Source organism: Carassius auratus, chromosome 7, assembly GCF_003368295.1.
Source record: "Carassius auratus strain Wakin chromosome 7, ASM336829v1, whole genome shotgun sequence".
In the NCBI taxonomy this organism is placed as follows: Eukaryota; Metazoa; Chordata; class Actinopteri; order Cypriniformes; family Cyprinidae; genus Carassius; species Carassius auratus.
In genome coordinates this window covers 18061730-18087315 of record NC_039249.1, presented here as the reverse complement: position 1 = coordinate 18087315, position 25586 = coordinate 18061730, and the positions used below count along the sequence as shown (strand labels likewise).

The 25586-nt window shown below is 39.1% G+C and overlaps 1 protein-coding gene across 5 annotated transcripts in view; it reads left to right on the top strand.

Annotated features, from left to right (window-relative positions):
- Window positions 1–25586, top strand: part of rbm33a (RNA binding motif protein 33a) — a 43858-nt gene that overhangs the window by 4337 nt on the left and 13935 nt on the right. For 3 of the 5 annotated variants that reach the window (XM_026267784.1, XM_026267782.1, XM_026267780.1), the window contains exons 5-15: window positions 543–804; window positions 4848–4970; window positions 5054–5240; window positions 5877–6163; window positions 10068–10392; window positions 11880–11941; window positions 15861–15987; window positions 16147–16463; window positions 17462–17734; window positions 17887–18177; window positions 19500–20090. In XM_026267784.1, the coding sequence (XP_026123569.1) occupies window positions 543–804; window positions 4848–4970; window positions 5054–5240; window positions 5877–6163; window positions 10068–10392; window positions 11880–11941; window positions 15861–15987; window positions 16147–16463; window positions 17462–17734; window positions 17887–18177; window positions 19500–20090 (2845 nt within the window). The remainder of the gene's footprint in view (window positions 1–542; window positions 805–4847; window positions 4971–5053; window positions 5241–5876; window positions 6164–10067; window positions 10393–11879; window positions 11942–15860; window positions 15988–16146; window positions 16464–17461; window positions 17735–17886; window positions 18178–19499; window positions 20091–25586) is intronic. The other 2 variants (XM_026267783.1, XM_026267781.1) reach the window with 2 other exon arrangements.

The window sequence follows — 25586 nt, the reverse complement described above, 5'->3', positions numbered from 1 at the left end:
GATCTTCTAAAATGACAAAATTATAATTGGTGTAAGTTATGAGAGTTGATGCTACTGCTTGCTAAATCTAATGATGAGATGCTCTTTATGTTTCTGAGTTCCAAAATAGTCTACAATATCCCAGAATAGCTGATATTAAAAGTATTTTCCCCTTTTTACTTTTTATTATTGTTGCCTAGAAGAACGTATGCTTAAAATGAATCTAAAATACAGCATTACCAAAACTGTTCACTTTTCAATTTGTGGGGTCAAAATTGCCTTCACCCCATAATTTATGCAAAGCTTCAGTGCTCTAAAATCAATAGAGCAGTTCATCCATAACATAATTAGAGATGACTTTGAACTAACTTTGACACCTTCTGCCCTAATCAAACGGCTTGCTTTCTTCCAATATAAAAAAAGAGTTTAGAATTGCAATTTTAGGAGACACGCTTCACTTCAGTCTCTAGTTATCGTTGTAACCCAAGGGCAAGATCAACAAATTCATCACTTTATTGTCCAGAGTTGAACACATGTTTGTCTGTTGGTGTCTGTGTGTCTAGTGCTCAGGGTGAGGTTGTGAGTTTAAACGCCACACTGGGTCTGGGCTCGTCTGGTCACCTGCAAGATGAAGACCCTGATGGAGGCGGATATACCGAATACGCCTATGAAGAGACCGAGGGCAGCCAACCGGGTTTCTCTCAGGGTGGGGAGTATGAGGGAGAAAATGAAGGGGTGGAATACACAGGAGACCAGAACTATGAAGTATATCAAGATGAAGTGCTGGAACTACAGATCGACGAGCCACTGGATGACGATTTCCAAGTACGTAACGCTTTCTCTTGCTATCTCTGTTGCTTACCCACTCTCCGTAATCCCCCAGCACATTTCCTCCACGTCTGCAGCCTGACACCTCATGCTTTGTGACCCTCAGGCTTCAAGGTTTTGTTCAGGGCGAGACTCTTTTCACAGTCTTTGTTCAGCAGATGTCCTGCCAATCCATGCTGGCTAATGGGAAGAGCTCTCAGACAGGATCTGATAAAGTTGGCTGTAGGTGAAAAGATTATTGACCTTCTTTAAAGTAGTCTTTAGCAAGCATGACACGGGCTCATGATTGATGAGTTGTGCGCTTCCTGTACATGTTTATTCATTTATTTTCTAAGATCTTAAAGGCGCAGTTCACCCAAAAATGAAAACTTCATGCGCTATGAGAATTTGAGACCCAAATCATTCAGATCAATTTTGATTTTTTTTTAACTAAATCATTGAAAAGATCCTACTAAAAATGACTTGTCATTTATAAATCGGACATCAGATAAAGTAAGATTAAAAAAAAAGAGGAAAAACAAGGAACTGGAGATTCTTGAGTCTTGAGTAGACTGGATGCTGTCTGAAGAGATTGAGTAAAAGCCAATCTGAGTAAAAACCGATATAACCAGCTGTCATGTAGCCATTTAAGAAAGTGTTTTTTCTTTATATTATTTGTTTAACTATTATTGGTTTGTGGTTTATTTAGTTCAATTTGCTAATTAAGAAATTGTAAACGTCATAAGGGGCGGAAAACCGAATGGCAGAACGCCGGAAGAAGGGAAGTGGGTCAGACATAATTTTTTGACCACTTCATATGTTTTGTTTGTAGAATTCTTTTCCTTGGAACAATAATTTAATTTGCATCTTAATTTTAATGCGTTTTTTGTTGGTCGTTTACTTGTCTAAATAAATGAAACTGAAGAAAAGGCAAACGATTCCCTAAATGAAGTGTGTTCAGAACGAGGCCCGCTGCAATGCTTCCGTGGCCAAGACTAAGGCCGAAACAAGCTGTCTTAGGTCAGATGCAGGGTGTTTTTTTTTTATTTTCTACAAAGTCTACTTCTGTTTCCAGCTCTATGCTAATTAAAGGCATATTCAAAATTCCTTAAAGTGTGATTGTGTCAACAGTCATGGGAAGGGATTTTGTTGTACATATGAAGGTGATAAACTACCTTTGCCAGCTCTTTGTAGCCTACCTGCCGAGGCTAAGCATTTTGTTTACACTGTTATCCAGAGTTAATGTGTGGAACGGTTTAAAGGATTACTATTTGCCCTGTATGTGGTCAGTTCCTGTGCTGTGTGCTGGAAACATGTCATAGTCATTTAGGTCTGTCCCACTTTGTGTTATGCTTGTTCTGAGCACATGAGACCGTGATCACAAAAATAATCTTCCGTTCATCACCAATGTCAGAGCACAAACATTTTGGCTCAAGGCCATCTTCAGTGTGTTGAACAGTTAATCCCTCCTCCCACTTTCTTAAAATCATTAATTCCAATGATGTCCTCATTCATTAGCCAATGTTCAGTCACGGTCAAGTGAAATACTGGACAATTTCCATTTGTAAACAAATCATCACATCCACCTATACACTATACAATACAAACCCATTATATCGGATCCTATATTCATCCCATAAATATTTATTAATAAGGATAAATATGGGATCCTGTATAATTGAAAAAGTGTACAAAGCTTTTTTCTTGTATGTTTTTGTATTACATATCTATTTAATTGAGGCACTACTTATTTGTATGTGTACTAGTATGCATACAAAAATATTTTTTTTGTGTGTGTTAAAAGACACACAAAATAGTCTGGAGCTTAGAAACATTTTGGCGAAGAGTGGTCATGAAGCATCAGGGTCAGTCACTTTACACAAAGACAGAGTCTGATAAAATCCTGCAGGAGTCAGGACTCATCAGACTGCTCCCTTTGTCCTGACTTTCACTGACCTTTAATGCAGGACAGATGTCGTTGATCATTCTGCCTGTCCATGTGATCGCTTGATCATCGTGTCCGGGACAGTGCTGACAGGTGCACGGAGGCCTTGGCCTCATATCACATTTCGCAAGTTTGTCTGTTATGTTTCTGTACATTATTTTAAAGGCTTATTCGTACTACTGAGATCTGGATTCACAGTAGCAAAATGACCTGGAGAGTGTTGTAATAGCATACAGCATGCATTTTCTCAAGGATATGACTGGAAAAAAACTGTCTCTTCAAATATAAGTTTGCTTGAGCACTGTTGACTTTCCATAGCAGTGAAATTTGTGTTGTCTAAATGCGTTATAAAAGCTGCCCTCTGATGATAATTTCTAGTGAATAATGTGCTAGCGCTTAAAGGTGAAAAGTTAGTCTCTTTAGGCATGTTGGCAAGAGTCTAATATGTACATGGCTAGAAGTGAGAAGTAATGCTTTTTGTTAGTTGCATGAGAGAGCAGTGAAGAAACAGACTTCTACAAAAATGCAGAGTGGGACATGTCCCAAATAAGCTAAGAGGAGGGGAGCTTGTTATTTGAAGAGTAGGACACATGTTGGGGTTTGACTGAAAAACAAGTCTGTAATTAAAGTTGGTTGTACGCTTTCTTGAATCATTGGATCAGTGGCTCGCAACCAGGGAGCCGGGGACCAAGTGGTATAGAGGATGACTTTAAAATATTGAAATTAATAAATTGATATTAATATACTAAAATAATCGAACTAATTTAAAATTCTAAAAAAGCTTATAACTACTTTTATTATATTATAATTTTTTTTGAAGAACAACATGAAGTTCTTGAAACTGGAATCACAAAATGAATTGTGGTTAATAAATGTAAAATATGAATACTTTGTTTCTGCTAATAAGAATACAGAAATACAGAAAATCTTAAACAGGGCATTCAGATATTGTATTGGACAATGCAGGATCTTCAAGTAAATAAAGGTTAAAGAGCCCCTGCTTTTAAAATAATTGAATTTATTTGAATTTAATAATGCACATTAATCACATCATTTATAGATATGTTAGTTTATAACATAAAAGATGTTTGATACCAAAGTTCTGGTACGAGGTAAATCTAAATTCACATGAATGTCTAAAAAAAAGGCTATACAGCTTGGCTTTTTAGCTAAAGTATTTGCTGTAAATGTGCAGCAAAAATGTCTGTATTGTGGGTAGTTTTAATTTAATAAAGCCCACTTTTTCTTTAGATCCGTAGGTTTAGTGTGTTCGGTGGGTTACAGATTTTCAGATTCACACACCCAAAATAAATTCTGGATTTAAAGAGTGAAACGTGGACTTCAGCGGAGGGAATGGGCTGCTGGCTCAGTGGGCTTTAACAGGTGGCTTGTAGGTGTAGCAGGGGGAGACAGGACCTGTGGGGGCTACAGAAGCAGGAGCGTAAGGAGCGGGACAAGACCTGTGGTGGTGGAGGACGTGAGGTTCAGCAAGCAGAAGTCGTGTGCTCCCGTCTCTCCGGATGCTTTTGTACATTCTCTGCTCGAGCGTGTGTGAGAATTTGCTTCGAGTGAGATGATGATATTTTCCCTGTCAGTGAGCTACGTGTGCGCCAGAGCTTTCTTTCTGTCTGTTTATGTGTGTGTGTGTAAAGACAACACAGTCAATGATATTTTCACCACCACTGAGCCGTGTGCGTGTTTATCTCCCATTCTCTGTGTATCAAGTCAAACATTTACATCTCATTGAATTTCAAATATCAGCAGGAATGGTAATAGGGCATAGTAATGAGACTGGGCTCCTACTGTTATGCTAATTTAGGAAGACTCCCCTTCAGCGCCCCCCTCCCCAACTTCAGAATGCTGCACTGGGCCTTTCTGGCCTCTCTCTCAGATATGGCATTAACATTTTCATTCCGAAGTGATTTGGCTTCATTCTAATGTTTTATCTTCATCAGTGTCGTTTGTGGCATCGAACAGGTTCTGGTTGTGCCGACCCATGACACGCTCCACAGCAGGTGTTTCAGTGGATGATGTACAAGAGATCAGTTTAGCCCTGATGTTCATGTCCTGCTTCAATTTCCACTGAATGGAGTAAATATTTGATTGCTCTTCACAGGTGGATGAATACCCGACTGAGTATAGTGAAGAGCAGGCTGACCGACAGGAAGTGCATGAGGAGGAGGAGCATGAGGAGGAAACTGAGGAGCAGGACAACTCTCAGCTCACAGAATTAGAGGAGGTAAAGATTGGCTGCGTCGGAGAATGTTTTCTCCTGTCCTTCATGAAGATGCTCTGAGGTTTTGTGTGTGCTGTATGCTTCAGGTGGAGAATGAAAACGATCCAGAAGCTGAGGCCGAACCGGACGCCGACGCGAAGGAGGAGTCTGATGAGGAAGAGGAAGATCTTGAAGAATCTGGCCGTCTGAGATTTAAGACGGAGCGCAAAGATGACACCGTGGTCAGACTGTCTGATACCACCAGTAAAAGGAGGAACATCCCAGACACACTAGGTTAGTCGTTAACAAATGAAGCAGCTTTTTGTGCTATTATAGGTTTAAAAACGTCATATAGTTATGTTTGGGGCATCTGAAAAATTATTCTGAATGCTACAGTTTTTTTAAAGCATTTCTGATCTAAATTCCAATGTATTTTTGTGATTTGGCCACACCACTGTGACTGACTAGTCTACCATTTGATTAGTCCATCGTGGCCCATTCCCTACACTTCACGGTCTTCTTTTCAGTCAATAAAGGAGACCTACCTGGTTACTTAGCATAATTAATTGCATAATGCAATTAATGTTCATGAGCAAAGCCTTTCTATTTTCTATTGTCCCTTTGTTTTTTTTAGTTGATGTTTTTGAAGTAATTTTACATTTGGCGGTTAATATTGTGATTCCAAATTCCAAACTTTCTTTAAAAAAACAAAACAAAAAAAACAACTGTCATTGTCTCCCAATGTTATGTAAGTGCATATAATCAAAAATGTTATTACATTAATATTAGTTTATTATCATTATCCTAAGCAGGACAAAAAATGCTACAGTGATCCTTCAGAAGAACTATTAGATAAACTGTCTTACACGAGCAACAGCTTCATTTTTCAGTATCTAATAAGTCTGTATTTGTATTCGTCTCTCCTTTCAGAGCTCTCTGATGCAGCTAAAGCAGACCTGCGTGAGTTTGAGGAAAGGGAACGTCAGAGGAAGCAGGGCCGGTTTGGAGGACGAGGGAGAGGAGCTGATGGAGGGAGGGGAGGAATGGCAGGTAGAGGTGGGATCAGGGGAAGGGGAGGAGCAGGAGGACGAGGAGCCGGAGGAAGAGGAGATTTCCCTCTGTTTGGAATGGGAGCTTTCCGTGGCGATGGAGTTGGAGGACGAGGGAGAATAAATGAGCAAAGGCCTCCGCTGATGCAAGTGAACTTAGGAATGCAGGTGAGAGATTGATGACTGAAGAGACGCACACGTAATACTGATGCTCCTACTTAACCTGTTCTAATAACACTAATACAGTTGTGTGATAAGATAGTGTTAATTAAACATTAGAGATGCAATAATTATCAGCCAAGTTCCCTGGAAAAGGCCAGAACTATTGTCATTTAAAAAAAACTTTGCAGTCTGTAATTTAAGAAACTCTCTCCTCACAACTAAACTTTATGAAAGTATAAGCATTAGTTTCATGGTGATTACAAACATTTCAATGAGGGTAAATTCAGGCCTAAAATGGTCCAGAAATAATATAAGAGATTTTTCTTTCTTCAGGTAAAAGCAAAATGTATTATAATATTAGGGTGAAAACTAGAGTTCATTAAAGTTATCTTTGAAAGAACTGAATGAAGACCAGGTGAACCAAATGTGTAGAACATTGTGTTGAAACTGTTCCATGAAAATTGGACTGATTAAAGGCTGATTTATACTTCTGCGTCATTTTCCGCGTCGACGTCCAGTACACATGCAATCCGCTAGTCTGCAGTGTCCACGGGCATGTTGCTGGAGTAACCCGCAGACCACGGCAAAAACCGTCGGAGAAGCATTATAGTCTTGAAGGCGGCAAATAAATAGCAAGTAATATATGTGTGTATAAGAAGGTGTAACATTCAAATATATTAAAGTGCATCTATGCGTAGGCTATGGTGTAGGTCCAACGCAGAAGTATAAATCGGCCTTCACTTTAGTTTTGACTGATTTGATAACATTTCCCTTCTACTCACACTGTTGTATTCTGGAACCTTGTCAATTTAAATATCACTGAAGTATTGATTTGTCAGGTTTATGCTTGAAGCTACTGTGGACTAGACAGTGGTCAATGCTATTTCTCAAATGACCGAACTGATAATCAGTTGTCCTTGCCTCTGATCCATATCGTTCCCTCAGCATATTGATGTTGTTGTTAGGGAAGTCATTTAACCCTTAACATTTTTCCTTGTTGGTTCAAGTGCATAAAAAAGGGCAGGGCAGTATGACTGTATGACAGTATGGGCAGTATGACAAGATATCATATATAATGGTTTGCTGTATCATATGTTGCAGCATTTAAATATTCCCATGCAGTTCAGGTCTGCTTACAGTTGCTTGAATGAGAAAATCGTTAAAAGAATTATTAAAGGCTATATTATAGCCATGTAAACATATTACATAAACAGAGTCTGTTGAATGGAGTTCTCTTTCATGGTTTATTACATTTAAATCAAATTCAAGGTCAAATACAGTCAAAAAAAAGTATTCACATAAAACTGTGCAGTATGTTTTAAGTTAATGTAAACATTTGGGAGAAAATGGAATATGTATCATATATTGAATCTACGGGTACAATCACACACAATTTTTGGAATTGACAAAAGCATTTACTTACAGGTGTGAGTCTCTGAATGTCCAGTTCACATAGCAACTTATAGTAGCGTCTCGAATACTGTCTGAATGAACATGCAAAAGGGGTCAAGACTATATTCCTTACCATTAACCACCGCAACAGTGACAGAAGTAACATCAAAGATGGCAATGTCCATAAAACTGAAAGTCTTTTCACTGATTTCTGACACAATAGTCCAATCCAGCTGTGACTTCTTCCATCCTTATCCAGTGGCAGCTTTAATGTTTGATTGGAGAGCAGAGCATGCAGAACACAAAACTAATAGTTTTAGATCCACTCTGTTTTTTTCTTTCACATGACACACAGCTCATTTCTCCATCACCAGGTTATCAAAACCCCACATGAAAACACACAACTCATGGTAGACATGGGTTTGAGCAACACAGCGGCTCTCTCTACACTGTATGACATGATGGACAACTAGTTGTCGAGTCCTGTTCTGGTAACACAGTGCATGTTTTCCACATTAAGGACTGACAGCCGTATTCTGCTGCTATGTGATCGTGTCTTATATGTATGGGTGTGCTGAATCTGAAAATCAGAGAGAGAAAATCACTCACTGCGCTTGATCCTAGCGATCTAACAATTCACTCAGCTCATGATTTTGAATTAATTATTCGTTTTTTTTTTTTTTTTTTTTTTTTTTACAAAATGAGATTGAAGACATTGTATAGTGAATGAGAAAGTATCCTTTTATTAGACTATTGTTGCACGTTTCTTTGTGAAATTGAAATATAAAACTAAACTGAAAAAATCCAATAACCAAGTTACACAAATAAAAGAAATCTCTTTATATAACCAAAATAAAGCTTTGTCTGTGCTCTTTCCATTTAAGATGAATTTGAATCATCATCCAAACACAGATGCTGCATACATGCAGCATGAGCAGTTTTTAATCTAAATTAGATTGTATAATTTCAAAATGTGAAGCAAAAACGGAATGGTCTGATTTTAGTTTTGTGAAACTATATTACATAACATATCATAACATATACCTCTGCCAGCAGGTGGCGCTTATGAACAGCAATGATTTCAGTGTTTTCTTGGTTACCGCTGTAAACAACGCAGAGCTGCTCTCTGAACACTAACTCACTTTAATTTGCTTCATTCAGAGGCAAGATGAAAAGAAAATACCGTCTAAACTTTTCTAAAGACCCCCTCAGAGATACATTCCTATAAATCCTACTCCAATAAACGTGTTGTCACATTAAAAAAAATCATTGTGAAAGAACCTGTCGTGAGATTAAAATAAATTATAAGAGGCTTCGAGGCAGAGGAATCATTTTTTGTAATCAAGTTACTCAAATTACTCGAGGAATCGTTTCAGCCCTATTTATATTACTTTATTATATTTACATAAAACTAGGTCTGCAATATTAATGTTTTACATCATTTTTTTATCAAATACCTGTAGTCTTGGTGATCATCTTACTGACCTCAAACATTTGAAAACTAGTGTATAAACAGTAACATTCTTTACAACCGTTAGAAGTGACACCTTTTCTGTTATTACCTTCCTGGTGGTCAAGCCGTTCTCTTGCGATTGGATTGGGCCTTTTGTGGCTATTAAAGATTATGCATCAGTGTTAGATGATGGTGTGTTGACTGGTGTCTTGTCTCACCCTTGTGGAGTGGAGTCAGTTTGCTTTTGAGTAAAAGTCAATTATCACCGTTCTGACTCCCTCTTATCCATGTTGATATATGGATTATGGCAAATAACTTGGCAGGAGTCCATTGAGGAAGCATTACACCAAATTAAATTTGTACTTTGCTGAAGGATTTAGCTTCCTGTGCTTATTTTATTATTAAATATCTGTCGAGGGTGTAATCCCTTTGCGCTTGAGCTGTTCGTTTCGTTCGTTCGTTCCTACTGCACCTTTTTTTTAAAGCTGATTTCCTTTTACAGAGAAGGCAAGCCTTTTCAGGCTTTTGACATAACCTGTCATTCCTCGACATTGATGTGTTCTTTTACGTTACGCTTCAGACAGCGGTATATACAGATAGCAGCACTTCCAAAATGATTTAATTAAATTCCCCTCCACCCTTGACTATGAGTACAAGTTGTCTTCATCTGGTGATGGGTTAATAAGTCTAGTATATACGCTTTTCTGAAAGAGACTGCTATGTCTATTTTTGAGTTAAAGCAGTCAATCCTTCAGTCATTATTTGAAATAGGATATTGTTCTTTTGCATAATCAATGAGGACACAGGAGCACAATGCATGTTTTTTAAGAGGGTACTTAAACATTTTGTATTCCTCCTAAACTCCTCATTTAATTCAGATTCACTCCCAGTCACATGGCTCGTGTGATTGATTACTTGATTAAAGGGGTCGTCTTGAGAGTCAGGGTCACAACACTACAAGATAATGATTTTTTTGAGGTGAAAGAGAAAGAGCTTATGCTATTGATTGATGGTGTTTTTGTTTCGCCTCTTTTTTTTCCTCTCTCTCTTTTCTTTCTTTTAAAGCAGCAGCTCAGAATGACTCCCCCGCTTCAGCATCACCACCATCAGTCTCGTCTGCCTGGTCCCAGAGGCAGTGGAGGTCCCGGGCTATTCCCGGATCCGGGCACCCCAATTCCTCAGCAGCCACTGCAGCTGATGACGCCTCGTCTGACCCACCATTCCCCAGGGCCCAGAGCACAACACGACACACATGTACCACGCTTGTTGAACTCACCACCGCGGCACTCACGAACACATCCCAACCAACATCAACAGCATCAGCAGCATCACCCCAAAAACATTCACATCAACCCTCACTTCAGAGGACCCTCCTCCTCACCCGTGCAAGGTACGGCCCCAGACACCACCAATCTGATTGTTATATACTTGGGTGAATGAAGGCGCTCTATGTATCTGATCTAAGATGACTTTGCAATTGTAAAGTCATACAAGTTTCAGAACTCCAAACTACATCCCCATTTCAAAATATGAAATGTTCTTCTCTAGCCTTCTTAAAAGCCCAGATTTTAAATCAACAATTTTTTTTAAATGTCACTGTTCTCCTCGACACATCCCTTAATGTGTCATTGTCATATTGTAATCAAAGAGATGTGTTATAAACAACTCATATTTGCAGGTAGGTGAAGGAAGTCTTTTATAAACTTAAAAAACTATCCTCAGAGAAACTAAAAAAAGTGCATTTCATGATCATCATGACCTGTGATGTGTGCAATGTTCTTTGTCCAAAGGGTTCTACTGCTGTCTCTATTTGTAGCTTGAAAACCAGATTATTGTATATACAGAAAACATTCAAAGATCATTGTTTTAAAATAGTTTAATCTTTCAATTCCAAATCAACCTATCAGTTGTTTGATTTCTGCGTTTTCTCCAGAACTCTTGTGTGCAGACACATTTTACACTGCTCGACGAGACAGTATTGGTGAGACAGCAGAAATCATGTTGCAATAAGGAGATCATTGCATTGTGTACTCAGTAGACATGACTTTTTTTTCGGCTACAGTGCAGTACCTTCGTTGGAATGGGAGTAGTTCTATATATAATGCTGTGATCAACACTTTTCATGGTTCTATAATCTTGTTGGCTGTTATAGTAAAAATGCAGAAAACGTTTTCAAGAGAGTTCCAATTATAATGCTCATTTCATATGAAATAGTGATTTCATACTGAAATCTCAGACGGCCAGACAGTGATTCATTATTGGATTGTTCAAATATTGATGTCTGGGATGCTGTGAGACTGTGGTGTACACTATAATTTTTTTTTCTTTTGTTCAAGCTTTGCTTAAATGTGACGCCATGATTAAATAGTGCTCATAACCAGCTGTTGACATGGTATTCTCTCCTGAAACGAGTTTAGGCTTGGACCCGGAAACAGTATTCCTTACGTCACGACTTAACAAGCAGATTCCCTGTTCATTTTTAGGCTGTGCACTTTTGGTTGATGCTTACTCGCATTTTCACTCAAGTCCTTAGAGTTTTTTATTTTTTCTCCTTTGGTATGGCCTTCACTCTGTAGGCAGTCCATCAGCATTAAACCAGCTTTTTGAAATGCACACATCTGCGGAGGTGAAATTATTCACAGCGAAATTACTCCTTTTGACTGTCAGTTTATCTCATTAGGTGGCCCAGTCTGCTTGAGAGAGAGATGCACAGTTTAATCAGCAGAACAGCCCTCTCTCTGTGACCAGCTGTGACAAACCATGGTTTAGACACGTGGCAAGAAGAGACTTCTGTGGTGTCTGTCTTACGCCGCCCCACTCTCTCGTTCTGCTTCCCTTTTTCTGACTCGTGCTTTTTCTATTTCCATTTAATCTTAGTTCCCTCAATGCCTCCTGTGCAGAACCAACCGAGGCCTAACATCGCTTCACAGAGACTCCCGGTAAGTAACCTCACATTGCTTAAAGTTAGAATTAAGTGATTTCACTCTGCAAAGAACTGCGGTGTGTTATGGTCGAGACATCATGGTATTTCTTGGTTTGACTAAAATGTAGCCACCGAAAGCAATGTTTGTCTCGCCGTGTGGATGGCATGTCTCTAGAAACTAGGGATGCACCAAATTTTTGGCCGCTGAAAATCATAAAATATACATATAATATATATGGCGCGTTCCGGCCCAATCAGGATAGTTTCACTCTCCTCGTATTTGTGCAGTTTGACGCTTCATTCAGTTTTCCGCTTTATGAATGTGCTTGTGTACCACCGATCACCGGAAAAGCAAAGTGCGCTCAAATAACGTGGTGACAGGATATTTCTATGCAGTATACTTGTTTCTGTTTGCAGTAGCGCTACTGTGCTGTATCATGCTGTAGTATCAAGGCTGGTAAAATGATCCTTTCAGTGACGGTATGCTCTGCTCACATGCTGATAATAATAGCTTAGGAATATACATTATTTGGATAATTAGTCCAAAAAAACAACTTGTATCTGATTCTTTTGCATAGAAGTAAATACAAATAATATATTGATATTTAATATTAAGATAACACTTTACAAAAAGGTCCCATTAGTTAATATCAGTTAATGTCGTAATTTCGTTGGGGGGGTTCCCCCTTTAGGTGGCTCTTATGGTGGGGGGGGGGGCGATAATTTGAGGGGGAAGTCAGGGTATTTTTTTATTTATTTTTTTATACAAATTTTTAAACTACAATCATCCAACCTAAATGTTTCACGTTTAAATATTTTGGGGATTTCAAGCGCAGAAACTGAGTGAATCGTTAGAATTATGTGCAATCCCCGAAATCCCTGAATGTATTAACTAACACGAACAAACCATGAACATTACAAATATTACAGTATTTTTTCATCTTTCTTTGTTAGTTTTAATGATAATACAGTGTTCACTGTTAATTCAGAGTGCATTAACTGTTGACAAGCACAACTGTTGATTTTAATAATGCATTAGTAAATGTTGAAATTAACATTAAATAAGATTAATAAATGCTGAAGAACTGTTGTTCATTCTTAGGTTTTTAACTAAAGTAGTTAACAAATGTTAACTGATGAACCTTACTGTAAAGTGTTACCAGTATCATTATCAATTCTGTCCAGTTTTATTGTTACTTTCAGTAAAAGTGTGGTTATTTTATTGGCTTGTTTTTTTTTTTGTTGTTGTTTTTTTTTTTAGTATCATTTAAAATGATTGAGCTGAATTAAAAAGTCTTCCAAAATGATTTTATATATTTAATAAAATAATAAATAATCATTACAAAGCATTTTCGGTTTTGGTTTTTGAGTGCATCCAGAATTTTAAGTTTCATCCCAGAATTTTGGTTTCGGTTGCATCCCTACTAGAAACCTAAAAACATCCTCGTATATTGGTTGAATTTGCAAGTTGAGATGGAAATGGAGACCGTGAAAACCCAGAACAGATGTAAAAGCCCTTTACTTGCCTGTAAAATGTAGAGCTGCCTATGCTGTGGCTAAAGTGATTACTGCTGAGGAGGAGACCATCTCAGCCCCAGCTCTCTTCTCTTTCCTCTCTGTTAAAAGTACTTTGATTTTCCCTTTTAATATTGCCATTGCTGTCTAAAGGATGTATAGTTTAGTGTTTCAGTCTGGAATATGGCAGTGACAGGAATGCTGTGTAATGCTAAACTTAGTTTTAATCAAAAAATGTGTTGTAAACAAAATTTTTCTAATTTGTATAGAATTAAGACTACATGGTATATTTCAGCTTTTAAAAATGACCACGCCACCAAAAAAAAAAACATTTAACAGCAAAAAAAAACAATGAGTCAAATCACCAAAAATATACTCTTTCTATTCTGAACTTGAATCTAATTCCTGATTGAAAAAGGAAAGTTCGTGTCCATGTTATTTGTCACCTACTCGTGTACAGTGGCCCCTTGTTTGGACACATTGTGGACACCTAAAATGATTGGTCGTTCCTAATCTTGCTGAATAGGAGAGAAGTTCCACACACACTTCCAGCTGTCTGTCTCCCATAGCCAGTCTGGTACAGACAGGACACCATTTAAAATGCCAATGGCATTTTGCAGAGCGCGGCGTTCATTAGCCCTCTGGGCACTTGATTATCATACATTAGCATATGATCACATCTCATCTTACAATAGGCTGATCCACAATTTTTCTATGAATATTTACTACTGCAGAGTTTTTGAATATTAATCTCCATACTACATATTTATATTGTATTTTATGTTCGATACTGCTCATAGAAGTAGTATCGTAAAACTCTTTAATATAAAAAAAAAAAACCCACATAGCTTTGCTTAATTTTACAAGTTAGAAGTTTAAGTTAGGTTTTCTTAATAACATTTAGTGCATAATGAGGCATTAGTTGGATGGATACATTCCTTTTATTTTGTCATAAAGTAACACCAGTAAAAGGATTTCTATGTGTAAATGCTTTTATTTTAAAAAAAACACACTCGTAGAAAGGAATATGTTTAAAAATAGGGTTTTCATATTTTATGTTTTGTGTGTATATCAGGGTTGGGAATTAACGGGTGTGGGGCAAAAAAACTACCAAAATGGACAAAAATCTGCTTGCTTTCTGTGTATAATTTATTCACTGATAAAATGGTCTTTTTATGCTGATAAGACAACCAATGTGAATTTTTCTTATCTGTAAAAAGCATAAACTAATTCAGAAATGGTTGTTAGTTTTTGTCTGTTCAGCCAGAATGTGAAGAGCCTTTTCCCCAAATACAAACGTGTTTTTTGTGTTTTGTTAATCAAAATTAATAAGCAGCATTAAACAATCTGTGCAAACGGACATAAATGCCATGCCAGATGCTGATGATGTTGATGATTAAAAAATAAAAATAACAGGTAGTGTTCTGAATGATTAAAGTGCTTTTTGACATAAAAGGCAACAAAGATTGATCTTTGAGAGTTTGTCCGATACCTGAAGTGCAGAAATGAATAGGTTTGCCGAGTGTGTTTTGAGTCACATGAGGCTTGTCTCAGAAATGGCAGCAGCCTGTGTTTGGTATTTGTCTTTCCCACTCCCTCTCTATCTCCCAGGCAGATCATAACTGGTTACATATTGAACAGATCCATGGGTATTTACGAAAGATTAGCCCCTCGAAAGGACATGCTGCTTTTATCAAACGAATGCAAACTTGCAAAGGTATTGTGAATGTACTTAAGCTCCCATTGTGTTACAGGAGCTGACCTTTTGAATGGAGCAATGAAGTCCCCAATAACAATGTGATTCTCTCTCGCTCCCTCCTGGCCGCTGCTTAGCTAAGCTGCCTGATTGACTTTCTGTTAAGCAACTTGGCTGGCCTTGGTGACACTCACTGGCCGACTGAAGATCAGAGCTGAAAACCTGGATTAAAAGTTTGATTGCATCTTAAGTCATTTATAATGAGTAAAGAGGTGCTAAGCATCACAATTTGCTGGAGTGTGGCCCTTTTGAACGAAGGCTAATTTCTTAAGAGCGAAGGATATTTTTAAAGAATAAAGGAGAGGGGATTCGTATTCAACCTCAGGATTAGTAAAGATCGTTATCTTTCTTTTCTCTGGAAAGGTAGAGAGGGGATTTTGAGTTTTATGAGCAATGGGTTAGGTAAGGACGGAGAACGGATGAAGATTTATATTCAAGGGTGTATGCAAATCGCTGTCTTTCTGCCTAAAAGATTCCTCGGCGGTGTAAGCTGATGGTTATGATCTTAATATGAAGAGTTACATTTTAAATAAGAAGATAAGATGAGCACAAATAAGAAGCTTTTTAGCTTTGAAAATCATGTCAACAATAATATTTTGGTGCTGGAATAGTCAGTGTGATTTTTGATTTGTTTGTTTTTTGCCTTTTGTCTGTCCCCCTCCAGGCTCCTCCTGATTTCCAGCAGCATCTTCAGGGGAATTTTGGCCCACCTCAACGGCCTCTGCCCCCACAGGATCAATGGAGAGGACCACCACAACATCATCAGGATCCAGAGCACTTCTTCCCTGCTGGTAAGGTCAAGTTAAGTGCATAAACCATACCTGCATGATTTAAGATATCTGTTTTGACTTTAGTTATTCCATCCAGTCGTTTACCAGCGACTGAAGCAGTCAGAAATGCTGCTGTAGGTATCTGGCTGCTCTTTTATTCCTTTCTTTTCTCTTTTCTAGAACCACGTTTTTCAGGCCAGCACATGTTTGACCAGCCAGGCCCTGCCCCCCTCATGAATAACAGTGTTCTTCCGATGTCGTGCCAAGGCCCTCCATCTTTCCCCCCACAAGGGGGGCTCGGAAGTCCTGGATTTGGTTCTCTGGGGATCAGGCAAAACCAAGGGCCTCTGGGAGGAGGTATTTTCCAGAGAGAGCCCCCTCCAGGCCCCCCTGGTCCCCGTGGCTTCGTGGGTCACAGACAGCCCTTCTCGCCCCAACAGCAGGGACCCCCCTTTAACCCCCAGCACATGCCGTTTGGTATGCAGGTACGCCAGAGAGTAAGTCAGTTTACCAGATTCTGCATGGCCTTGCTGGCTTGTTGAATCCTGCATGTTAATTTACAGCATGGCGTGGAACTAGCATGAAAAAAATATACAAAATATTGGGCTTTCAGTCTTTTATTTTGCTTTTAATTCATTTAATGTGCATTTTTGCAGTCCTTGAATTTTTATTTGTATTTCTTTGTAAATAGTCTTGTGCTCACCAGAGCTGCATTTATTTAAACATACATACAGTAAAGCAGTAATATTACAGAATATTATTTCGATTTAAAATAACTTTTGTATTAAAAAGTTAGTTTATTCCTGTGATAACAGCTGAATCTTTAGCAGCAACTACTCCAAACTTTAGAGTCACATGATCATTCAGAAAACAGTGTTTCTTTTTTAAGATTATTTTATGACCGTAAAGATAAAAAAAAAAAAACAGCGTTTAGTTGAAATGTAAATGTTTCCTAACATTATAAATGTCATTACTGTCACTTTTTAATCATTTAATGTGTCCTTGCTAAATAAAATGATTACAAAAAAAATCTTACTGAGCCCAAAATTTGTGAACATCCGTGTACATGACAAAAAGACAAAGCTAAGGTGTTTTGGCTGGGTTGGAAACCATTGTTAGGTGTAGTGGAGAAACTGCAGTCCTCATTTTAAGCAGCAGACAAGACTGCCCTCTTGTGTTAGCACTGTTTCAGGTCATGGTTATTTGAGGTCACTGGGTTAGTTGTTACACATTAGAGGTCTAGCTATCTTTCATGAAAATATTTCCTCGTGATTGTCATCAAACACAACTTGGTATAATTTTTTTTCTTGACTTGAGATATAAACTGGTTTTGGCTGTTAAGTTCAGTTAAATGTGACATTATTGGTTTTTAAGACTACTGAAATATTACACAGGGCTGACTTCTAGAGTACTCCCATTCTCAATCACGACTGGCCTATATTTCAGTGTAAATGTCCTCATTTTGGCTGTGTTCTTTGTGTTTTGTGGTATTCAGGGTCTAATGCAGCAGCCCCTACACCATGATCTGCCACTGTCCCATCAACCCTTGCACCAGCAGCACAGACAGGACTTGCCCCCCCAGGGTCTGCCTCACTCCCAGCCTCCACCCCAACACCAACAGCACCACCAACACCACCCAAGGGACCAACATCCCATGGTGCACCTCTCCCAGCCCCTCTTCCGCCAGTCGATTCAGAGTGGCCACAGACAGATGCAGTCCCGACCACAGGGCAACCAGCAGCGAAACAACCATGCCAGACCCAAAATGGTTAGCCATTCAGATGTGTATATTTTACAAAGATGACGAGATACATATATATTTTAAATAAACATGTATTTAATTAATGTCTGCTCAAAAGGTTTTGCTGTACTTCTATGAATGTCAATGCATTTATCTGACCACCTCGTCCACTTCCTCAGACGCCTCCATCTCCACTGCAGCAGATTCCTCCTCAACGCAACAGCAATCTCCGTGAGCTGCCCATCGCCACAAGCAACAACAATAACCGCCCGCCAGTGCCTGGTGGGCAAGCAAAGCCTGTTACCAGGGCTACACCGAATGTTAGGCAAGGGCAGGCTGCTCGTGCTGGACCAGCAGGAAGAGGAGGATCTGTGGCACAGGGGCAGGGGGCTGCCAAAGCACCAGAGCAGCCCAATGTGCCCGAGATGAAGAAAGAGTGTCCAGCTGCACAGCCAAGCACCACTCCAGAGGTAATACTGCGTGACATGTTCATGTGGGGAGGGGTTAACTCTCAGCATGTTTCCAGACATAGACTTCTGCAGTTGCAAGTATTTTAAATGCAAGAATTGTTCTGTTTTAACTGCATTTTTCCACTGCAATAGCCTCAAGGGTTCGTTTATGTGCAGCATAGTCCTATTATTGTTGTGGCTGATTGTAGGACTGTGCAATTTGATTTTGATTTTGATTTTGGTCATATGGCCAAATTATAATCATGTTTAATAATCATGATTACAATATTGACCAAAATAATCGTGATTATGATTTTTGTACTAATCGAGCAGCCCCAGCTGATTGTCTCACCTTTTTACTGTTTTTGTACTGATACTTGCTGTGAAAGCTTTGTTTTAAACCGAATACAGAAGCAAGCGTAAAATTAAGAAAATATTTTGCCATGAAAATAGCCATAGGAGTTGGCATGCCATTAAAAAACAGACAAAGATCTTTTGAAAATGTATGGCTTAAATTTTAGCCAATTAAAAGCAAAAAAAGAAGTCACTTTTTCAGTCACTTTAGTCCAACTTGTACAAAATCTTATCAGTAAATGTATTTATTTATTTTTGTATTTTATTTTTTTGGAAGTCAGAAAAGCTTGATTTTGTCCTGCATGTAAACATTTGAAAAGGGATAGTTCAGCCAAAAGTTAAAGATTATTCACTCTCATTTCTTTCCAAACCCATACCCTTTGCTCATCTTCAGAACACAAATTAAGATCTTTTTTTGAAATCCGAGAGCTCTGTGACCCTGCATATACAGCAACTGACACATTCAAGGCCTAGAAAGCTAGTAAAAACATCATTAAAATAGTCCATAGACAACTTATGAAGTGACAAGAATACTTTTTGTGCAAAAATACATTGTTGAATTAAATTTTGTCTTTTGTGATTGAAATTTTGTGCACAAAAAGTATTCTCATAACTTCATAAAATGACGACTGAACCCCTGATATGACCTGGACTATTTAAAAGGGTTTGGAATGACATGAGGGTGATTAATCAATGACAGAATTTTCATTTTTGGGTTAACGAACCCTTTAATTGGGTGACAGTTGACCTCTGGTATGTGCACATAAAGAAGTAATGTGCACACTGTTTATTCCTTCAGATATGTTGCGTATACTTGGGCAGAGAGATGAACACTGGAGCTTGATTACACTAACTACACTACACTGATTACACTAAAAATAAGCTTAAGCTTACTGTATTTTGTCAGTGCACATTTTTTGTTCACAGCTTTTTCATCAAGCCCCAAAAAACGTTTTGTTCATCCTGAATTTTTATTTGTCATTGTTAAGGACCCAGATGAAGATGAGGAGACGCGTCAGTACAGACTGAAGATTGAGGAACAGAAGCGTCTGCGAGAGGAGATCCTCAAGCGCAAAGAGCAGCGCAGGCAGATGCAGGCTGGGATGCGCAAAAAAGAACTGATGGAACGGATCAGCGGCCAGAACCCAAACCAGACCCCACAAACTCCGATTGCCACACCCAACCCAACCCCAGCAGCCCAACCCCCACAGCCGGTCCCTTCGCTGATCTCTAACGGAACACCCCAGAACCCTTCGACAGGTCTTAGTTCCCCTCGTCCAAATGTGAAGGCCCGTCTGCAGAACACTAAACCTCTGGCCCAGACTTCAGGTTGGTCTGGGCCGCAGAAGCAGCCGAGCGCTGGTCCTGATGCCAGCCAACAGGGCCAATGGCAACCGCAGCAGAAGAGGACCATGACCCCACAAAACACTCAAAGACAAGGTGCTGCTCAGACCAGCCCACTAGAAGGGCCACTGGGTCAGCCTCAACCTGGAGGAAAGAGAACAGTGATGCAAAGAGCTAGCAGCATCGAATCTCCTCAGGTTCCACAGAAAGTACGTGTAGTTAAGCTTCAGGGAGAGGTGAGTGAATTTGTAATCGGTTTAAACCCTAAATGTGCTCTTTAAAGTTCATATGCCACTTTTTTGTCTTTGTCCTTTGGGGGTTTTCTTGAAGTAGTTGTCAGCAGAGCTCTTTATAGAATAAATCAAAGAACTTGTCGGAACGCGACAAGGAGGATTTCCAATTACTCTAAAAGTCAAGGTGTCTACTTTTTTGACCACTAAAGTTTTCAGCGCTAAAAACTCTTTAAGGCATAATGCGATTTTCTCTTTTTGAAAGAATCGATACAGAAAGTGGTCTCTATGTGATTTGTGACACCACACTTAATTGATGGAACACTTTTACCTTTCAAGTCCATAAATGGCACTATTCTGGCGTCATTAAAGTGAGTCGCTTGGCATTTGCGCCTTTCCTTTGAGTGACAACACATCCAGACGTTGTAAAGGTTTGTGTCTTCTTTAAGTCAAGGCGCTGTTGCATGTGACAACTGGAGAATGGCACAATGGAAGTTTATGTGGAGTCATTTAACACTAAGACTGGAGTTTGAGGTGCTTATTTACAAATCTGACAAGACATTTTCTCCATCTCAACCAAGAAAAAAAGGACCCAAGGATGATTTATGGGCTCTAAGAGATGATTTGCTGCATTGAATGAGGAGAAAACATCCCCTTCCAGTCTCCTGCCTGAAGCAAAAGCTAAATATTTCCTTTGAGTGTCGGATCTCTGTGGATGAAGATAACTGTGTGTCAACTTAGTTAATAGAAAGCTACATGCAGCTATCTGAAGTGCCGTGGCTCTGACTGACAAAGAGGAAGAAGGGGGAGGGGGTGTCAGACCGAGAGAAGCTGATCCTCTAGGTGCTTCTCTTCTCCTGCTGTCAACCTCAGCCGCCTGACAATGTTATCTCTCTTTCTTGTTCTCCTTTCTAACTTGCGCTCGCTCGGTGTTGCTCTCTTCATCTATCTCGTCTCGCCTCTTGCTTTATCCCTCCATCAGCTCATCAATGAAGTGTGTTAGAATAGGTGTCAGTCGGGGGACATCTGCAATTAATCTTCCTCGTCTATGTTGATATCGGTGTAATAATACCTGCGAGAGTCTGGGAGAAAGAGAGATGGCGGTTTGGGCGGATTTGTATTTTTCCCAGCTTAGCCGCACAGATAAGAGCAAATTAAATTTTCATCAGAATGAATACAAAGCGTGTGCCGTACAAAAGCAGCATGGGGGGATGGAGGTGACGGGATGGGTGGGGGAGGGGGAGGTGCTTGTCAAGTGTCGTCACCCCGCCCCGGTTTATCTGATCGATGTAATCTGAAGGTGTGGATTTTGTATTTGGTTAGATTAATCCATTAACCCCCTCAGATGGAGACAAAATTGAGATAATGCATGTGGGTTTGAAAAACACGGATGGGGAGAAAAGGATGAGTGTAGCAGGTTTGGCAATAATGTCTTTGTTGTAGACTGAAGGAATGTGTTTACAGGGCACATGTGACCCTGGAGCACAAAACCGCTGTTGTATATTTGTAGCAATATCCAAAAATACATTGTATGGGTCAAAATTATTGATTTTTCTTTTATGACAAAAATCATATTGAGTAAAGATCATGTTCCATGTAGATAATTAGTAAATTTCCTACCGTAAATATATCAAAACTTAATTTTTGATTGGTAGTATGCATTGCTATGAACTTCATTTGAACAACTTTAAAGGCGATTTTAAAAAAATATTTAATATTTATATTTTCTATATTTTAACAAATCATACATCAATGGAAGATAATATATTCGGCTTTCAGATGTATAAGGGGCCATTCACATATCGCGCCTAAAAACGCGTGGAAAACGCTAGGCGTGTCGCTTTTTCCTTCTTTCCAAAGCGCTCGGGCAGATGCGCTCCTGAGGCGTCTGCCTTTGCTAAGCAACCATGACGTGCTCTCTCCATGAAGATGCGGAAATTTCAGCATAGGATAAATGGATTTGCAGCACTAAAAATCACTCGCAGTAGCTCTGCTTCTAAATTTATTTCAAAATGGCAATCCATATACAGCTATGAACAGCTGTTCCTTCATCTTGGCTCAGTTTTCAACGTTGTTACGGGAAAGGATGAAGCTGATTGGTTAGTTCTTGTCACATGACCCGCGGTGCGCTTGCGGCATTCTGAAAAGTTGAGATGTTTTTAACTCGATGCGGTGCGGACGCGCCTGGAAAAAACGGGCGCGTCGCTTCCATTATGAGCGCGCATGTCGCGCGCCTACATTGGAAATAACGAACTTGCGCGCGCAAAAGACACGATATGTGAACGACCCCTAAGGGTGCTTTCACACTTGGTACACTTGCCTGGTCTGAACCCGAGTTCGATTGATCCCCCTGCCCCCGCTTGACTGTGTTCATTTTATAATATTTGAGTCCGAATCGCGGTTCGCTTGTGTCATCAAGTCAGCAGCTGTTTACCCCGTTGCTTGGTCACGACAGTGCAGGAGAATTTACTGAAAATGCTCTAAAGAACGTTGAAGGTGAACATAAATGAGATGTACATTAAAAGCGGTTCACATGAAGTGTGCCCCAGACCACCGTTTTTAAGCGGACTCGGGTACGGTTCGCGGGTGAGCATCCGAGTACGGAAGACAGCGTTCACATCATCCAAACGAACTGAATTCTGATGTCAATCGACCCTGTGTGCGCACCAAGAGTGCTAGTGTGAAAGCACCCTAAATCTCAGGCTTTACCAGCCTGAATATACGTGTTGCTGTCGGATAAAGAATACATGCTGATGTTTGTTTCTCTTTTGTAGTGGCCGATACTCAATTTAGGGGTGCACCTATACAATACTGGTCTGGCTGATACAGCTAACATACTCGTTTTTGTAAAATGTTCTTATAGCAAAAAGAGATTTTGCACGCTGTATACAAACATATGGAAGCATATGGGTAGCATTATTCAATTTGGGGTGTAATATGCAAAATGACAATGCAATATGTAAAATGGCAATGCATTTCTGTATTTACATTTACATTTTCCAATACATTTGTGCAACGTTTGGTGCAAAATGAAAATGAAAATTAAATTACATAATTTTCATTTGCCATTTACTACACCAGTGTTAATATATAAAATGAATATTAATTTTAACGCTTTATAAGTTGCAAAATTAAAATGAAAATGTATTACAGAAATGATTAGATATGTCTAACATGTTAAAGCAAAAACTGTGGCAAAATGATCATTTAAATGCTATTTTTCTTAATTGCATTAACACTCACAGTCAAGACACTTACGATTGCATTTTCATTCGGTGTCCCGCAATGAATGTAGCAAAATTCAATGAGCACATTGAAAATGCATTCCGAGCCGATCACGTGTCCCCGCCCTCGCGCCACGTCAATCATTGTGTGAACAAGGCGGGGCTTACAGAAGGTCAGAGACTCGAATCTCAAGAAGAGGATTCAATCAAGTGAGACAACATGGACAAAACAGTTGGTCCGTGTATGTTTTGATCATATCGGTTTATGGCTTCAATATTTCATTCGCACTTGTGGGCGGAGCTGAAACGCTGCTTTCATCTGATTGGTCGAATCGGATCGGTTTTCATCTGACAGCCTTCAGCTCGGTCTTGTCATTCTTTCAGGCAGAATAAGAGTCAGTGCGAGTGAAGCACTGAAATGTCTGAAACTACGCTCACTGTTAATTAGCATAATATTTGAATCAGATGTAGCTGGGCACATAATTCGTGCTGCTGAGACCTGCAAATTATTTCTAGGTTGTAGTATTGTATAAATATTGTCCCACTGATAAAAACAGTGCAAATAGTTCTGTCCCTTTGGATAACAGTGAAGTGGAAATTAAAATCAATAATAGACTGAACAGTTCCATGTCTGTAACATTTACCACTCTCATCTTTTAAGTCATAAGGCACTAGGTGTGTGTGTGTGTGTGTGTGTGTGTGACATTAATAAATAATTGTAAAAATTAATATAGTTACATTTCTAAATAAAAATAGTAAAATTAGTCCTTGCTGCTCAGTGCTCATGTAGCCTACCCCAGAGCGCCCTCTCGCGGCTGGAGACGGTAATGTTTTCTCTTGGTCTTGAATAAATGTGACATACAGTCCAGTGCGACTTATATATGTTTTTTTCCTCGTCATGACGTATTTTTGGACTGATGCAACTTATACCGAAAAATACAGTTAACATTATTATTATTATTTATTATGAGAGTAATTGACACAGACTAGAACTTTAATGTTTCACCCAATTCAGCTTATATCTTTAGACTCGTCCGACTCGTGTTGCTTGTATAACTGGCCAGACTTACCTTCCCCAAAAATCCTATTTAATTTTATTTCATACATTTCACTATATTTATTTCCACTTCACTGTTATCCAAAGGGACAGAACTATTTGCATTGTTTTTATCAGTGGGACAATATTTATACAATACTACAACCTAGAAATAATTTGCAGGTCACAGCAGCACGAATTATGTGCCCAGCTACATCTGATTCAAATATTATGCTAATTAACAGTGAGCGTAGTTTCAGACATTTCAGTGCTTCACTCGCACTGACTCTTATTCTGCCTGAAAGAATGACAAGACCGAGCTGAAGGCTGTCAGATGAAAACCGATCCGATTCGACCAATCAGATGAAAGCAGCGTTTCAGCTCCGCCCACAAGTGCGAATGAAATATTGAAGCCATAAACCGATATGATCAAAACATACACGGACCAACTGTTTTGTCCAAGTTGTCTCACTTGATTGAATCTTCTTCTTGAGATTCGAGTCTCTGACCTTCTGTAAGCCCCGCCTTGTTCACACAATGATTGACGTGGCGCGAGGGAGGGGACACGTGATCGGCTCGGAATGCATTTTCAATGTGCTCATTGAATTTTGCTACATTCATTGCGGGTCATTGAATGAAAATGCAATCGTAAGTGTCTTGACTGTGAGTGTTAATGCAATTAAGAAAAATAGCATTTAAATGATCATTTTGCCACAGTTTTTGCTTTAACATGTTAGACATATCTAATCATTTCTGTAATACATTTTCATTTTAATTTTGCAACTTATAAAGCGTTAAAATTAATATTCATTTTACATATTAAAACTGGTGTAGTAAATGGCAAATGAAAATTATGTAATTTAATTTTCATTTTCATTTTGCACCAAACGTTGCACAAATGTATTGGAAAATGTAAATGTAAATAAAGAAATGCATTGCCATTTTACATATTGCATTGTCATTTTGCATATTACACCCCAAATTGAATAATGCTACCCATATGCTTCCATACAAACAAACATGGAACAACACATTTATTAATCCGTGTTAAAGTTGATAAAGACAACTGTTCAATGTTTGTTACATGACATAGTAACAAACAGTGTCTGACTAGGGTCGAGATGTGGGGTGATGATATCATAATTTCACAAAATGAACAGATTGGCTGTACACATGAAAATGCAAGCAGGGCTCAACGCTAAGGATTTTTTTCTACTTTCACTGTAGGGCCAGTGGTTCAAA